Below are 18,243 nucleotides of genomic sequence, written 5' to 3'. Positions count from 1 at the left end.
TCAGGTCAAACATTAGGATGACCCGAATTTGAACAACAACACTAGTCCTAAACTTTGCTTCATTCAGCTTTACCTCAACCCGAAGGAGTCTCCCAGTCCCTGCTACTGAAAAACAACTCCACAGCATGATTGCAAGCAGGCTTTAATAAATGTAAGATATCTAGGCTGTTCATTTATCAAGATGAATCATCACTGAGAAAAACAATTTTAAGTATCTTAGTAAATGTGGTGATAATTTATTTGCAAAGAATAGCCAAACACTGTATTTTTCTTAGTATCAGCTACACACTGATTGTCATGGACTGTACTATATTATTAGCTACAGAGCTATACATACTATGTAGGTTCATAGTGTTAAAATAGTGATTTTCTCAAAAAATGTATATGATTACCAGTGACAATTACTGATAAAAGATTTTGGGTTTACATATACTTTGTAGCTTCTTGTCTGTGAACTATGTTTAGCAAGTATTCCCAATAATGACACAAAGGCCTTATTACTTTCTTTTAGTTCCTTTTTTGTATTGGCATCACAAGAAAACTGGTAAATCATATTGTTCAAGTATATGTGTTTTTTTGGACTCTGTAGTATAATTCTGTTCAGTTAGCCTTGTGATGCAGATCCGGGAAGATAGGGGTGACACTCCCAGGTTCAGCTTTACTGCTTCCTAAATAGATGGGTATGTCAGTTAGATAAGCAGGCTGAGAGTGGAAAGTTGAAAGAAGCTGCAAGGCTAAATGTGGAAAACAGGATGCCACATGTAGAGTGTGGTGTGGGGGGTGTAAACAACAATTTTGACCAGCTGTTAAAAAGGTTATATTTTGATTTGTATATTTAGCAGTTTCTCTGTAGATCTGCTTTTATTAGATAGATAGATAGATAGGTGATGTAAGTGGTATCTATCTATTATAAAGTGCTTTCACAGTGAAGACATTCAGCCTTTAACCCCCTAAGGGGTGTTCCCGAGTGTGACTCGGGGCCGGAAAAATTGCAAAAAGCGGTAATCCCGAGTCACACTCGGGGTACCTTTGGGGGTCCCCCTTACCTGATCCCCGCGGTCCAGCGGCGTGCAAAAAAAATAGGATCACTTTTTGCATCAAAAAATTACAGAATTAGAACGCTAGGGGGGTTAAGTAATTTACATATTAAAAGGCAGCATTGCACAAACACATTGTTGCTTTGCTCCATAAACTGATTTACAGGCATAATTAATTTATCCTACTAATATTACTCAATTATAATTGGCATCCCTCTCAGAGACCTAGTCTAAACTTTTTTTTCTATCTCAGATTTTTCTTTTCATGAAATGCAGCTATCAAGATTATTAGGACCATGTTGGGTTTTAAATACAATATCCTAATTAAACAGAATTCAAAAACTTCATTGTTATGTGGTGTAATTAAAAATATGTCTGTTAATAACCCATTGATGGTAACATTCTTTACCTGGTACTGTAGAATGCTTTTTTGTCGCTAGAGTTTTAGAGTTTTTGTGAGCTCCTAAATATCACTTGCTCCACCTAGTGGATTTATTAAGTTTCTTTTAATGTTAACACATTAACAAAAAAAAAAAATTGGGTTTTAACCTTCTTTAGACATTATTGTTTTTAGGATCCAATAATGGATTAAATTTGCTTCTGCATAAAAGAAAATGTAGTCAAGCACAGTTTGTATCTACATGGGTATGTAATCTACGATTAGTTGGACTTTACAAATACTATAACTATAAACTCAGGGGGATGGTATTAAGTATACACGAAAGGATGATCTTCACATTTATGGAGAACATACCCACAGTAACTATTCACGTTTTATTTCTGATTCTCTAATGGAGAAAAAAAACTGGCAACTAATGGCACATTCCAATTAAAAAAACATTTTCTCTTGCTATATAATAAAGCAGCTTTATTTATTTTGCTCTTCATACTAGTTACACTGGTAAAGATTTTGTTTTGCATTTATTATGATGGACTTAAGCTTGTTCATTGTAATTATAACAAAGATTAGCTAATTAGCTGCTGTGAAGTGTTATACTGGGGGCTCTGCTTCTTGTAGAGGCTTTTGAAGATGATTTGGCAGTGTGTAAAGGGGTTGTGTTTTCATGTGATGCACACAATTCGTTTTGATGTTGGGGGTTGCTAGTAATGCAATGTTATGGCTTCTGACAAAGAGAGCTGAACAATAAACCAGGAAAGTGACAGGCATACAAAGAACACATATAGAAAACAATCATAATCTAAATCAAAATATATAAATACTTTATTATATTACAGACATTAAATACATATTTTCAATGCAAAAAGTGTATTTCTATACTGAAATGAAGTGTAACACACTGCGTAAACTTTAAAGTACAGTCTTAAACTTCATCAGCAGTGTATTGAATTGGATTTAAAAATGAGATAAAGCAGCAGAAAAAAAGACATCAAATACGTTTTGATAATTATATTCCCCAAACAAAAAAGCAATACTTATTACAGGTTACCCATTGGAAAAGCTAAATATGTATGCACATAATATACAGGATCAGTTTAATCCATTAATACACTGTGAGGATACTTTTTTTTTGTTATTCTCGTGGGTAAAAATCACTTTACTAATACTGACACAATTTTCTCCCAATCTTTTTAAAGCAGCAATTTAAACAAGGTTATGTTTACAACAGAAATAGAAAAGGTGTGCGCTTTAAAACAAAAATCTGTTTCATGCTAGCTTGGGTATGTGGTGGCACACTGTACCCATGGTTTCCAGCACTACAATTCACATAGACATAGACACTTCAACAGTAGGAAATGACTGAGCAGCTAGACTAATACATGACATTAAGAATCAGTTTAGTTTAGATTCACAATAACCATGAAACCAGCAAATGCTAAATGACCACTGGGCCACAATGTTACTTACAAATATTACACAGGTTTACAGGTTACAGGTTTTTCTTTTCAACCTAGGAAGCACATCATTTATGGATGAATAATTTCTGTGCATTAGGCTAAACCAACAGGACTTGTAGTTTTTTAAATTATTTACAGACATGCAGATTTTAGCACCAAGTATTTCTCCCACAAAACAAAAAAAAAAAAACAACTTCAGCCAGTATATCTGCTTTGGGATTTTTTTTTCTTGAAAGCTACTGACTTTCTTAGGCACTATGTGAGCTAAACATAGCTTTACTTTTTTATTTGGATACAGCTTAGTTTGGCAGTTTAAATTGACCACAATCCTACCCAAAGCAGTTTTTTACGTCCAGTATTTGGTCAATTATTTTTTCCACATAACATCTAAGAAGCAGGAAGCTTTGGTTGCTGTCCTGGGAAGTAGGCGGATAGTATTGGTGAACTCCCAGACTTTGTTAAGGTCGGTCTAACTGGAGCTGGAAAAAAAAATGTTTTATTTTCTTAGAATACTTTTAGGAACAGATGCATTGTTTAATACTCTGACTGAATGTCTTGTGTGTTGCCAGCATGTTACGCTTACCAGGATTTGCATTTTTTGGTGGTTTGGTAGGTGCAGTCCCATTTCTTTTCAGGTACTTCATATCTAAACCAGCAGTGTCACTGTTATGATAAAGGGGAACAAACAAACAAGGTTCTTTATTTTAGAAGTATTGACAAACCGTCATTATAACTGGAGCTCATTTAATGCAGTTACATACTGAACACCATCTATTTTCATAAAGCACCTCAATCGATTAACTAATGTGGCAGAGTACTTAACCTTTCAAAGAATAGTAACTATTGTGCCAGAGTACTTAACCTTTCAAAGAAAAGTAAATATATATGACCCTACACCAACAAAATGTCAGATACAACGATCAGCAAAAGTCACTGCCACTGGTAAGCATACATCTTCCATCCACAACAATATATTCACATACTAGTGGTTGAGTAAATGAAGCATGGCCAGTAGCTAGGAGTTTTTTCCCCAAGACTGGCCAAGCTGTATTGATGCTCAACACCTTCATCATCATCATCATCATCATCATCATCATCATCATCTATTGGTTTCTTTCTATTTTGCAAACAAATACTGTCCTAGTGACACCAATGGCAGGCATGTACCCGATAATAAATGTATCAAATGTTTATTTGTTAAAATAATCTCCTTAAAATAGGGGAAAAAAAATAATAAAAAATAGTTTTCTCTTTTTTCAGTGTAAGGACAGCTACCAGTCAATGCCTGTAATTTTTCAGCCATAGTGCTGAAATGCCCTTAATGATGGAAAAAGAGATAGCCTTTACCGGGTGTTAGGTAAAAACAAAATGTTTTGGAGCAGTGGTCGCCAACCTTTTGGATCTCACGGACCACTAAATTTACTGACCCTGGACCACGAATGCGTGGGGAGCCGTCTGTCACTCAAAGCCTGCGATGGGAGAGTGCCCCACTGCCCTGAGCCTGCGATCCTTACAGGGTACATGGTCCGTGGCTCTGGCCTGTGCGCCCGCCCGCCCCCCCCACCCCCCAGCCGGGTCCTTCTTTTGACCCCGAAGGAGGGAGCACCAGCCAGACTGTGCACCACCAAAATTTTCTTGCAACTGTTTTAGAGAAGCACACAGGGTTTCTGCCTAATAAGGCCTAATAGAAGGTATTATATGATATCTGTTCTATGACTAGCACATTGGGAAAAGACAAGTTAACCCCCCTAGCGCTCTAATTTTGTCAGTTTTTTGATGCAAAAAGTGATCCTATTTTTTTTTTCTGCATAGAAATTTTTGTTTATCTTGTGTAATTCTTACGATTAACTCCCAGGTATGATAAATATATTTATTTAATATATTATAATCATAATTTAATACATAATTATAAATTATAATTTTAAAAAATAATGAAATAATAGACAACAATGTAATCTTAAAATAAAATATAAAATTACAAATGTACTTTTTCCTGGGGTGAATTTGCTATTGCTGCTCACATCTGCATTGAGATGTGAAGCACAATGCAAAAGTCCTGCATTGTGCTTCGCATCTCACTGCTGATGTGAGCAGCGGCGTGGCTGGGACCCGGGTGGTATTTAAAAGCAGATTACTCAGTAATCTGATTTTAAATTTCCCGCCCGGCCACGGCCCCCGACGGACCGGTGCCCCGGCATCACAGCGGGACCATCCGATCGCCGCAGGAGCGCAGGGCAAAGTTAAGGGGGATTGATGCCGGGAATTGTAGTAGCGGCGCTATTTCAATGCAGCGACAGGCCAGCTGCAATTCATATTTAGGATTCCTTTGGGGGCCAAAAAAAAAAAAAAAGGATTTTGCAGCCCAGATTTTGACACCCTTGAGTTAATGCAATGCACAGAACACGTTGGTGTGCATTCACAGCACCACGAATGCAAAGTACCTTTGCACCACAGTGCTGTTGCTTGTTCTCAATGCACTATTGGGAATCTGCTCTAACTTCTACTTACATATATGTAAATATTTAAATGTTCATAGCCTATTTGCAGTTGGACTTTAAAGTGAACATATTAAACTATCCATGATTGGGCTGCTGAACACAAGGCATGTGCATCTAGTAAAAATGCACAGTTCCACCATATTTTGCAACAGACCCTAACTGACCTATGTAGTGGAAGGCAATAATCCTTAAAATTTACAGTACAAATGGTTTCATATTCTCTCAGCCTGTCAACCCTCTAATCTCTATTCTATAATGAAAATGCACAGGAAGAGGAGAGAGCAGATTGCCAATACCAAACTTCTTGAGGAAAATTTGAGGATACAAAATGCACCAAAGGTGCCTGCAGCTATGTTAAGTCAGGGTTGTCAGAATTTGCAAATATTACACAATCTATACGTTGGGTTTAAATTGAAAAAACAGTGTACCTTGAGGTAGAAGGCAAAATAGGAGTTGAAGTTGTAGGTATGAGCCTTGGCTCAGGGACTGGACTACAGTCTGCTTGAGTATTGGGACTGAAACGTACCTGTTTGAGGAAAATATAGCTGCTTTTAGAAACGATAATTAGAAATAAAATGTAAAAACACAATTTGAAGCGGCAGATAAACAAAACTATATTAAAAAAAGAAACACTTGAAAATGAATACTGCAAGTAATAAAAATAATTATAATTAAAAAAAAAAAAAAAAGGAAATAAAAAGTGCCCAAAGTCAATGAAAAATGTGGCATAGTAGGTAATAAATATATTGTGCCTGCCTGTGGGCCAAGCCTAGATGAACTCGAAGTTGTTGATGGTACATTCATTCGCAAACCTGGGGTAAAATTGTTGGTGTAAAATTTGGAAGCTAGAGAAAGCCCAACTGGATTAAATATTGTTGAAGCAAAGTAGGGATCATTAGCAGTAGAAAATGGTGGCTAGGAAAAAGGAAAAACATTATTTGACGATATACTATTCTAATACCATTTTCAAATAGGGGTAAAAACATTAAGAAATGTGTTTTTCAGTACCTTCTAAAGTTTATACTTTATATGGTAACACCAGCTTCCTATTGCAACAAATCAATAAGCTTTGATTATTCATTGACACTTTTGAACTAATCTTTTTCATATTATAATAAATTTGAACAATGAAAGAAGATTAGTAATAAATATTTATTAGGGGGCACAAACTTTTTCCATGCTCCTTTAGCATATTTCAAATCTTGTGCATTACATATGTAGAGCTAAGCAACAGCTTCATTTTAATTCTGGTCCCACCAGCTGCGGATACCTTTTCTTAGTCTAGTTCCATCCCACAACTCTGTTCTGCCAACGAGACCACTTTGTTAACCACAAAATACTTACACATGGCATGTGACAGAGGTACAGCCAGTTGCCAATGATTACTGTGGTCACCCAATTCCAATTGTGTTTCCCTGTGCCCAGATTTAGGAGGCATTCTTTGTTCCCAGAAGGCCAAGTGGAGAGGTGGGGGTATACAAAGAAAAAGTAGGTGCATGAAAGTGAAGCCACCATTAAAATTAAACCTGTTGCTTTTCCCTTTTTGTTTCTTTTAGAAAACAAATTAACTTAACATGTCTTTTCGTGATCCTGTTTTTTAAATATTATTATTAATATTATTAAACAGGATTTATATAGCACCAACATATTACGCAGCACTGTACATTAAATAGGGGTTGCAAATGACAGACTAATGCAGACAGTGATACAGGAGGAGAGGACCCCGCCCCGAACAGCTTCCAATCTAGTAGGTGGGGGAATTTACACACAATAGGAGGGGGATATGTAGTGGTGGGAAGTAGTGATGGTTTCAAAAGACAGAATATGGGTAGGCAAGTTTGAAAAAATGGGTTTTGAGTGCTCTTTTAAATGAGCAGAATTTAGGAGCAAGCCGAATAGGACGAGGAAGACCATTCCAAAGAGTTGTGGCAACTCTAGAGAAGTCTTGTATCCGTGCGTGTGATGAGGTTATGAGTAAGTCATTATTAGGTCATTGGAGGAGTGGAGAGAGTGACTGGGGAAGTACTTTTTACCAGGTCAGAAATGTACCGTATTTTTCGGACCATTAGACGCTCCGGACTATAGGACGCACCAGGTTTTCCGCACAGGAAAACAAGAAAAAAAAATTCATTTGATTTCCCCTGAGATCCAGCGTGCGGCACTTGTGCCCGCCCATGAAGGCGGCGCCGATCGGCATTCATCAAATCAATCGGCGCCGCCTTCGTGGGGGGACACAGCTGGGACACAGGGGAACACAATAGAGGAACACAGACACTGGCTGCTGTCAGCCTCTGTCTGTTTTCCTCCTGTGTTCCCCTGAGATCCAGCGTGCGGCACTTGTGCCAGCCCACGAAGGCGGCGCCGATCAGCATTCATCAAATCAATCGGCGAGAGAGGAGAGAGTCGGGTTAGTGGAATACCAGAGAAGAGGATGTTACAGTAGTCCAGACGAGAGATAAGAGCATGTACAAGGAGTTTGGCGGTATCAGGGGACAGGTAGGGGTGGATTTTGGAGATGTTGCGTAGGTGAAAGTGACAGGACCTGGAAATGTTCTGAATATGGGGGGTAAATGAGAGGGCAGAATCAAAGGTGACACCAAGACAACGTGCCTGAGGGGAGGGCCGAGAAACAGTGTTGTTAACAGTTAGATATATGTCAGATATGGATATATATTTTATTTACTTTCTTAACCTTTTCATGTACATTTTGACATCATTCTAATTTATTCTCTGTATTTGCCTAACAGCAAGTTAATTCTAGTCTGAACTCCCTCTTACACTCACTTCTAACAGTGAAAATCTGTTACTCCTTTAAACCCTAAGTAGTAACAGGTTTAGAAATACACATTTACATGTGGCATAAGGCTTAAAGTCACAACTAGACATATATATATATATATATATATATATATATATATATATAATAAATTACCTCAATACAGTTCTCAAATTCCTGGATTTTTACTTGCCAGCAATTAAATTAAGATTATTTTTTTAGAATCACACTCCATAGTGATGCTGAACAGGTAAAACACACTGTCTACTTTGCAGGTTTCTACCATAACTGTATTTTCTTAGGAAAATGCAACAGATGGTCCTGAAGAAAAGATGAGAACCATTTATGCAGTAGTTCAACCCACATGTTTCCACCATCACACTTCACACAGTTCACAGCAAAGCACTTCATGGTCTTTTTTTCATAGAACCTAAGGGATACATTTTCTGATTCAGAACACCTGTCCATATCATCTTAAGATTTTTTTTCCCCACATATTTGCAGCAAGTTTAGTTTACTACCATCTGTTGCACACCTCAGAAACTCAACAGTATGCGAGTACTGTGCATTTGGGAGATGTTTAAAAACAAGTATTGCTTTATCTTGATTTGTTAAAAGTAATTACAGAATTAACCCCCAAATTTTTAGGAAACTGTACAGTATATAACAACAGTATTAGGCAAAGAAGATACTACATTGTATATATCTTGTCAGGTAGTTAATACATAAGGTCAGGAAAGGAAAACAGACACTCTTAAAACTTCCCAATTACACAAATAAAACCAGATTTTTGTAAATGTTTTTTTGTACAATATTTTATGTCATTAAGTTTAGACACAATACTCAAACAAGCATTACCATCAGCTTGATAATGAACACTACTAGGAGCATGTTTACAAACAAATTGGTAGGAGATCCTGGTCTTGGGGGTCAAGCAAACCTGTCAATGAATTGACAAACTTGCCCCACAACATCAGAATTCAGTATTTTAATGTTACTCTGGTGTGTAAAATGAGGATGTCAGGAAATCTTCAAGAAAAAAAAAACCACTATATCCAAGAGCAGCACCAGTTACAACAGACAACAGTTTTGCTCATGGACGAATATCTGAAGATAAACCCCTGTAAAGTTTAGACTGTCTAAGAGAAGGCACTCTTAAAATTTCAATGTACAGGTATCCCACAATGAGAATGCCATAGAAGCATAACAGAACTAGCAGTAGGGCTAAGACCCAAGACCTTAAGGACAAAGTCACAAAATAGAAGTGTGAGGATCCCACTGTAAACTAATCTAATCTGAGCGTAGGCTTATCTCAGGGAGCAAGTGTTAGGCCGCAGCATATGGTAAGCAGCCTTTACACAGGATACATTTCACAGGCTTTTTTTTTTTTTTTTAACAGAACCAGCTAGCAGATGAAGGTGGGACTGTCAGTGTCCCCACTCCCTCCCATCAATGCTAAGCGCTGGTAAATTCTTCTCTGCCCACCTCTCATCATCAGCTCTAATCTTCTGAACAGATGACAGCTGAGCACAGAGCAGGCCCACTGATCTGTTCAGAAGATTAGAGTTTTAATGAAAGGTGGGTAGGGAAAGAACGACTGGCGGGAAGAACAACTGGCTTAAACCCGCTGGGAAGAACTATGAGTTTTCCTTTTAAATTCTAAATAAAGCTATTTTTAACAGTTTTGAAAGCAAAGGCAATAGGACAGAATTATATTCGAGACTCTTTATACAGATAAAGCATTTTACAACCATAATTGAAAAACTTTTAAACAAGAAAAAAACATGTAAATTGAAAAAAGAACATTGTTACGCTTGCAATTTAAATGCCAGAGAGATCACTATTGGTGGATGGATGGGATGTATCCATGGAAGCATGGATTACCTAGTATGTATATGACCACCAGCTATGTAATTACTGAAAATGTGTCTCTCCCTTCAAGAAAAAAACACAATATTTAGAAAACACTTCGTCAATGTGATTTTGTATTTGATCTTTAAAAAAGCAAATTCAAAGGCCAAGTCCAATAGATGTTAATTTGTTTGGTGTTTGCATCAAGATAATTGACGATTATTGACGAGATAAATGACTATTAATAAGGAAATTTTTTTTAAAAGCAACCAATTGACATAACTAGAATACTTAGAAAAATGTAAAGGGAACCATATAAATATTAGTGTGAAATGAACGTTTAACACCCTGTGGTCTTTAGAAACACCCTGAACTTATAAGACAATGAGCCCATAGTGTTTCAAATTTTGTGAAATTTGTGTCTATCAATGTAAAGCAAATTACACGTTAAAATGTCCTAAACATGTGAATTTTGATATTAGGTATATTTATGTAGAATACTATGCCTTTCATATCCTGGACATATGGCAAGAGAATATATAACTGTACCACTGCATACATTGTAAAGAACGTGATCTAAAAAAGACTAAAAATACCAGTATTAGAAAGCTTTCTATTCTAACCACAAAAAAGTCAAATGTGCATAATATCACTATTGCTTCCAACAGCTGAATTGTCATACAAGTTTTTAATTAAGACTACTCTTACTCTTATAAATGTGTAAAGAAAAAGATTCTCTTTTTTACAGATATGCTGGGCTCAATTCCAAAACATACAAGTAATATATGTCATGTGTGGAAATAGACCCGATTCAAGAAGCTTTACACAAGGGAAATAGGTAATTATGTTTATTTTTGGCCATGTGACTTTTTTTAAAGTCTTAAGACTAACTCTAATAACAAAGGTGTGTTAACTTTGTGAACTGATCTTTTAGCCCTTACACTGCTGATTAAAGAAGACAAAAGCAGTTACAAGTACAGTTCTCCTAATTTGCAACATTAGTGTGCAAATGTCGGGTGACATTTCTTAAATGTAATCGTGGCAAGGGGATGTGGCCTTGCAAAAAACATACAATAATGTGCTCCTGTCTTAGCCTTTTTTCTCACTCTTCAAACCCAGCAGCTAGAGAATAGTCAACCAATAAGGCATTGAAGGCAGCCTTCAGCACAGAGAGGGTCTGGGCAGCACAGCAGGTGAACTGTGAACATCACTTTCCCCACAATTTAACAATGATAAAAGGTCAATACATCAAATCTACGCCCACAAACATGACTGTGAATGCTACACATAATGCATGGAGGTCAATTTTTGCATTGAATTGTCAGCCCTAAATAAAGAATTGGGGGGGAGTTAAAAAACCCAATGAGGAAAAACAGGGTCATCCATGAAGGCATGCTAAAATACTGATTGAGCAGATTAAGAACAGAAAGGCACCAAAGCAAAAAAATATATATCATAATTTATAAAATATAATGATAGTAATAATAATACAATGGTCACAGGAAAGACCATCATGGTTTTGTACTACAGGTTTCAGATAAGGATAAAAAATAACTTGCTTTTGTTGTAAATACACTGAATAATTGTACTGCGTTGGATATCCCAATAAAATTATTTGCCATAAAAACTATACAAAACATTGGAACATTTCAAACTGCAAGTTTCTACTCTTTCAGTTTAAACACAACACATTTAATTAGCAGCGGAGTAGGTCAGATTTGCTAGTTAAAATCAAGTTACTGTGTAGGTACTATGAATCAGCAAACTGAAAGGTAGGCACTATAGGACAATCAAATGATATACAAGTGGGAGAAAACACAGTAGGCACAAAATCAATTTACAATAAGAAAACACAGTGAAAGACTACACTTGAAAAATGTGACTGAAGATAGATATGTGAATGCTTAACAACTCTGGAACACCAGAAAAGAAAAACGTAGCTTAAGAAATATATTGTTCAATAAAAAAAGGAGAACAAAAAGTACCTGACTGGTTTGAATGGTGCCAGTGTTTGACATTGGAATGGGGCTTTTTAGTGAGCCAGGCATTTCATGTAGTGCCTGGGGTCCTTGCAGAGATGCAATTTTGTTTTCATTCAGCTGCTTGTTTAGCCAAGAAATTACTAAAAACAATAATACAATATGCATTTTTATCAACAATTCAATTAATTTAGTATTCAGAAACAAAGAAAACATTTGACTGCTATTAAATTGAGAGAGCGTAGTCTTTTCTTATAAATTGGTTTTAAGTTCTGTGTAATCTCAAAAGCACTACAATACAGACTAGATTTCAGCAATATACATTAAAAAAATAAAAATTAAACTTACAAAGTAGCCTGGGATATAGGTAAATCCACTGTTGAACTTGGTAGGTTGGTTGTACAAGAGTATTTTATTACTAATCTGGCCAAATAACATTTTGGATTTCCATTGATTTCTTTCTTGGTGACAATGATCACCATCACAAGTAGGGAGGGAACCCAATAGTTCAAAGACAGCAATAAAAAAAAAAAAAAATGACAAATCCAGTCTTTCTCACTTTATCCAAAAATGATTGAGTCTTTTTTTACACCTTAAACTATTTACATATACTTAAAAAGGCTTTAAAACAAGTCATCTCTGACCTTTCTAGCTGCCTTAATACAAAATATTTATTTTTTAAGGCTAAAACAAAGACTTTAGAGTCAGGTTTCAGTTGCCTATCTTTAGAAATGTTATTATAAAAACATTTAAATTATATTTAATTTAGATCCATTTTTTTTGGTTTCTGTGAATATGAAGTCAAAATTCTCAATACATATACACATAACACTCCTAAAGAAGTTGCATGTAAAAATGTCCCTGTTATGAATTACCTATTACAGTCATAAACAAGGCATTCTTCAGTCTTAAGAATTTAGTACTGGCTTTCCGGAGCATTTGGATTTTTGTCGACCATTTTGATTTTTGCAGAGTTGTTTTGTAGTAAATGACTCTATAAATGTAAATTACTGGGGAAGCAAGGAAAAGTGAACATCTGGCTTAAAAGTAAAATTATGTATAATACTGGGGAAACAAGTCAATGCAGCCAACCATACCAAGTGACACTGTGCTTCATTTAACAGTAAATAGTGCCACAACAAATAGTTTTGAAACACTTGCCATTCTCATTAGTCTTCAGTATTTGCCTGCTTTCTTCCAATTTTTCAGCTGTGTTTTCTAGCTGCTCTTGTAACTTTAAAACCTAAAAGAGACATTTGTTTTTGAAAAAGTCTACAAAAGTATAGAAAACAAAATCTATAATATATACCTACATACACACACACACACAATCTATGAACACAGTTTAACCACCCTAGAGGTAATCCCGAGTGTGACTCGGGGTGGATTTTACCTGCAAATAGCAGTAATACCAAGTCACACTCGGGGTAGCTTTAACCTAAAAAAAAAAAAAAAAAAAAAAACTGGTCCCCGCAGGTCCTGAGGACACGCGTCCTGCTGCTCCGATCTCTAGCCGTGCAATGCAGAGATGTTCTTCAGGCTTTCCCGGTGACGTCGGTGTGCTTGGGCGGATTGGCAGGAAATTCATATAATTTTGTATTGTATTGTATTCAATACAAAAGAGCTGTATTGAGTCTATATATTTATTATACAAGCTACTGTACACTTACATTTTTAACTATTGTTTTGATTTTTTTTAACAGATTTGTGTTTTTTTTATTTAAAACTCCAAAAGAGTATTAAATCTGTCAAGTTTATTATTAAATGTATTAAATATTAGATATATTTCGGCCTACAATGTAAAATAAATTTCCATGCAAAAAAATGTAACGCTTTTTGCATGGAAATTTGGACGGAATTAGAATGCTAGGGAGGTTAAACAGTAGTTTTTGAGAGCTTTTTTTCACAGGGCACCATACCACTATGTATATATTATAATAGAAGAATATCATAGAAGTTGTCATCAACAACATGAAAGAATGAATAATTTCTGCCTTCTCAAAATGGTTCAGGCTTGCAGTAGTTCAATGTAGTGGAAAATGTATTTTTCTGGTGCATTTTAGGGCTCATAGTACAAACTGAGCATCATTTAAATGACACAGCCTACCCCAGCATTGTAGCTGACCACCCTTTATGACAGCAATGTACCCATCTTCTAACACAGCTACTTCCAACAGGATAACATGCCACGTCATGAAGATCAAATCATCCTAAGCTGGTTTCTGGAACATGAAAATTAGTTTACTGTACAAAAATGGCCCCCACAGTCACCAGATCTCAATCCAAAGAGTACCTTTGGGCTGTGGTGAACAGGAAATTTGCATCATGGAAGTGCAGCTAACAAATCTGCAGTAACTGCTTGATGCAATTATGTAATATAGACCAACATGTTTCTAGCATCTTGGTAAATCTGTGCTATTTCCAATCAAATATAGCAATTTGTAAAGACAAAAGAAGGTCCAGCCTAGTATTATTACGGTGTACTTAATGAATGAAGCAGCCAGTGAGTGTATAATCTTCATATAAAATACTTTTTTACTTTTATGCACACCAAAGGACTGTAGTTGCCCTGAATATTACCTCCTCTTCTTTCATCTTTAAGGAGTGTTTCACATTCGTAAGCTCCAGGTTCTCTTTTTGTAGAAGTTGGTCCTTTTCACCTAGAAGCTTTTCCTGCTTCATTGTAACAGCATTTTTCAGTTTCATCTTGTCCACCAATTTCTTTATATCAGTTTGTAATTTTTTAATGATTTCATTAGCCTAGGATACAATTGAAATTGATCATTAGGGCAAAATAGTTGACTCATTCTAAGTATAAATAATGGGATATAAAGTTTACTTTTAGCAGTTCTTCAGAGAGGGATTTCACTGTAGTTTCAAGCTTGCTGATTTGCAGTTGCTTTTGTTCCAGAGATTCTTCAAGTTTTTTCTAAAAAAAAGGAAAAAGAAAAAAAAAACTAATCACATAAAAGGTGATTCATTACAGCAGACGCAGAAACGATTGAGTATGAAATTAGTCATTTACCTGATGATAAATTCTGCTTTCAGTGTGCAAATGGCAAGAAATAAAACAAGTACTGTCTGCATTAGGCATTTTAATTTCAGGATTGAAGTTTCTGTTTACACTGCACACATTGTCTAATGTATAAAAAAAGATTAATAGTTCATCATCTTTTAAGGCTTTGTTTTATGAAAGAGTTGTTTGGAATAAGATATTTACCCATTCATGAAGTAACAGAGAAAATGTAGCCAAGACAACACATACCTTATGCTCCTGTGCACTTTCACAAGCATCTAAACTTCGTATCACTACTTGTTCTTTGTCTTTAACTTCCTGTTCCAGAACAGCAGTACGCATCTTGTAGTGATTTAGATGTTTCTCTTTTTCGTGGCATTCAGAGTCCAAAGTGGCATTTTCCCGACGAAGGGAAGAAGCTTCTTGTTTAGCTCTATAATTTTCCTGAAACACCATTTTGCAATTTATTTACATAGATATACTATGTGTTATTTTGTTAATAATTACAGCAGATGGATGTCTTAATGCATGCATCTTTTAAATATATTAGTGGGGTATTAGGAACAGGATTGTCCTTTTCTGGTTTATTCAGAAATGAGATGACGTCCAGTGGATGTGATGTGTTACAATAGTATATATACAAGTCTATACATTTAAATATGGTCATACATACAGAAATAGAGAATGAAAACCATATGCAAATACAACTCATGAATAGTTGCTCCTGCATTCTGGGCAGTCTCCAACTCCAAGAGTATTAAATCTGTCAAGTATGATTAATATTATATGACATGTTTTTCCCTTTACTTGGCTAGTCACCTACATGAATATGACATCATATGAAATTATGATTTTGATTTAACAGTATCTGTTAAATTTATTGCATTGATTGATTTCACAGTATTCTGTATTAAAAAAAAATTAAAGTCACAAATTCTTGCACAGGTTTTTGCACAAAGAATAACTAACAGCTAGCTTTATATAGTCTAGAGAATAGAGTAGTAAGAGGAGCCATTCAGAAGGATTCATAAGACTGTTTCAAAAGTTGAAATGCATGTATAGCTAAAATGTACACTTGGGAAACGCCACTTCCTGTCCCAGAGACGAAACAATAAGTTAAGAGTATTGTCTCCTATGTCCACATGCATTATTTCCTCTAACCTTTTTATCTAGGGATAGCAAATTGTCCCCCTTACTTATTTCTTGATGACATTGGTACAACAGAGGGGAGAAAATTCCAATTGGGTACAAAAAGAAGGGTAAATCTCTCCAATGGGTAAACCGACAGTAATAACATTTTTACAAAGGTCTAACCCTCTCTCACTCTATGCTCAATATCAATTCACCATAAATACACCCAGAATACTGGGGCTCTTCCGATCAGGGTAAACTTCAACACTTGCCGTAGTATGGAAACACATCCAATACCTTCCAGATAATTTTATGGACCCATTGCCATATTTTTGCTTCTCCTTCTGTCACAGTTGGCAAAGCAACCCATCGGGTATGGAGAGGAGAATGTGCCAAGAAAGTAACGCTCCTCCTGGGTTCCAATACATGCCATCACTGATTCTACATTCGCCACTGCGGTCAGGATTGTATCTTTGCAGATATTCAGTATGAGATCCAACAGCTTGTTTATAAGCAATACAAAAAAAAAAATCAGTATCATTACACATTTCTTCATACCTCTTCCATTGCAGAAAGCTTCCCTTTAAGTTCCCGTATGCATGATTCTGACTTGTATTTCCTCTCTGTCAAATCTTTATTGATTGCTTCCAATTCACATACTCTGCCTTCTAAATGTTGTATTGTCCGGTTGTTAGAGGATTCAAGCTCTTTCTTTTGCTGTTCATGTTGAAACTGGTACTGAGCTTGAAGCTAAGTGTAAAACAGATGGTCGGTTAGTACTCATTACATCAGGAAATTATAAGTAAAACTGTTCATCTATTTTTTATTATTATTAAGATTTTAACTTTTATTAGGATTTTAGAATATACTATTAAAAACAACAAAGGATTAATAATACGACAATTAAGTTTTCAAGTACAGCACAATGTGGTATTGCCACTAGTAAATGTGATGTGATGTAGACTTTGATTTTCATATTACAAAGAGCTACTAGAGACAACATGACAAAGCATGTCAAAGCAAGTGGTATAGCTTGCAACCCTGAAGAGAAATGACTATTCTTGGAACTTGCAATCTTTGTAAAATAAATAAAAATAAACAATATTTTTATATATATATATATATATATATATATATATATATATATACACATATATATACACACACATACATACATACATATACTGTGAGGGGTTAAGCTCCGGATCGCATTTGCTGGGGTCAAAGGACACTTGTCTGGTTCATCCAACTCATATCACACACCGAGATATAAGTGTTAAGCTGGCTTGCAGCCAGGTTTATTGAAGGTATATAAAATAACAAAACAGAAAAAGAAAACCTTGCCTGTCCGGCACTTACTATACATCAAACATGCCTGTCTATCAGCTGGAGGGCTTCTCCCTGTCAGCTCAAAACCAAGCTTTCAGCAACCTTTTACTCAGGTTTGAGTTCATTCACACAGTCCACCAGACTGTGTCTCCAAACAGAGCTTTCTCCAAATAGAGCTGCACTGACACAAATCCCTGTCTGTGTCTCTCCAAGGCAAGCTGCACTGACACAAACCCCTGTCCGTGTCTCTCCAAGCCAAGCTGAGCCCGCACAGACCCCTGCCTGTGTCTTTCCAAGTTAAGCTGAGCCTGCACAGACCCCTGTCTGTGTCTCTCCATGTTAGGCTCCTGACTGAGCTCCTGGCTCTGTGTTATATAACCACCCTCAGTGTTTCTTCATTAATTATCTTACAGGTGAGTCTTCCACCTGCTACTTCACACAGGAGAGGAATCTTGGTCAAATATACCTCACATAAAAGAGGAATCCTGGGTAAATATATCTCCCTTCCACCTCCAATCCTGCCTTGGTGTCACAATACACATACATACACACACACACACATATATATATATATATATATATATATATATATATATATATATATATATCAGTGCTCAACTAAAATTTTTTAAGCCGGGTGAGAAGAAATTGTAGGTGGGTGGCAGCCCCTGTATTGTGACCAAACTCTTTAGTAACCACCCAAAAACAGCCGGGTGGGTGCTGAAAAGTGCCGGGTGGTGCACCCAGCTAAAAGGGCCTGGGGAGAACC

At 36.2% G+C, this 18,243-nt stretch overlaps 1 protein-coding gene across 5 annotated transcripts in view; it reads right to left on the bottom strand.

Annotated features, from left to right (window-relative positions):
• Positions 1 to 2,241: 2,241 nt before the first annotated feature.
• The window catches only part of LOC140333370 (spindle assembly abnormal protein 6 homolog), a 39,924-nt gene continuing 23,922 nt past the window's right edge, over positions 2,242 to 18,243 (bottom strand). Inside the window, exons 8-16 of one of the 5 annotated variants that reach the window (XM_072415018.1) lie at positions 16,704 to 16,895; positions 15,264 to 15,458; positions 14,838 to 14,927; positions 14,579 to 14,758; positions 13,160 to 13,241; positions 12,005 to 12,141; positions 5,821 to 5,918; positions 3,478 to 3,557; positions 2,242 to 3,373 (exon numbers count right to left, since the gene is read on the bottom strand). In XM_072415018.1, the coding sequence (XP_072271119.1) occupies positions 3,282 to 3,373; positions 3,478 to 3,557; positions 5,821 to 5,918; positions 12,005 to 12,141; positions 13,160 to 13,241; positions 14,579 to 14,758; positions 14,838 to 14,927; positions 15,264 to 15,458; positions 16,704 to 16,895 (1,146 nt within the window). In that variant the 3' untranslated portion in view covers positions 2,242 to 3,281. Of the gene's footprint in view, positions 3,374 to 3,477; positions 3,558 to 5,820; positions 5,919 to 5,977; positions 6,308 to 12,003; positions 12,142 to 12,346; positions 13,242 to 14,578; positions 14,759 to 14,837; positions 14,928 to 15,263; positions 15,459 to 16,703; positions 16,896 to 18,243 lie in introns of those variants that run through there. The other 4 variants (XM_072415017.1, XM_072415020.1, XM_072415019.1 and 1 more) reach the window with 4 other exon arrangements.

Source organism: Pyxicephalus adspersus, chromosome 6 (assembly GCF_032062135.1).
Source record: "Pyxicephalus adspersus chromosome 6, UCB_Pads_2.0, whole genome shotgun sequence".
Lineage (NCBI taxonomy): Eukaryota > Metazoa > Chordata > Amphibia > Anura > Pyxicephalidae > Pyxicephalus > Pyxicephalus adspersus.
The sequence above is the reverse complement of the archived record's forward strand: the minus strand, read 5'-3'. Positions and strand labels throughout refer to the sequence as shown.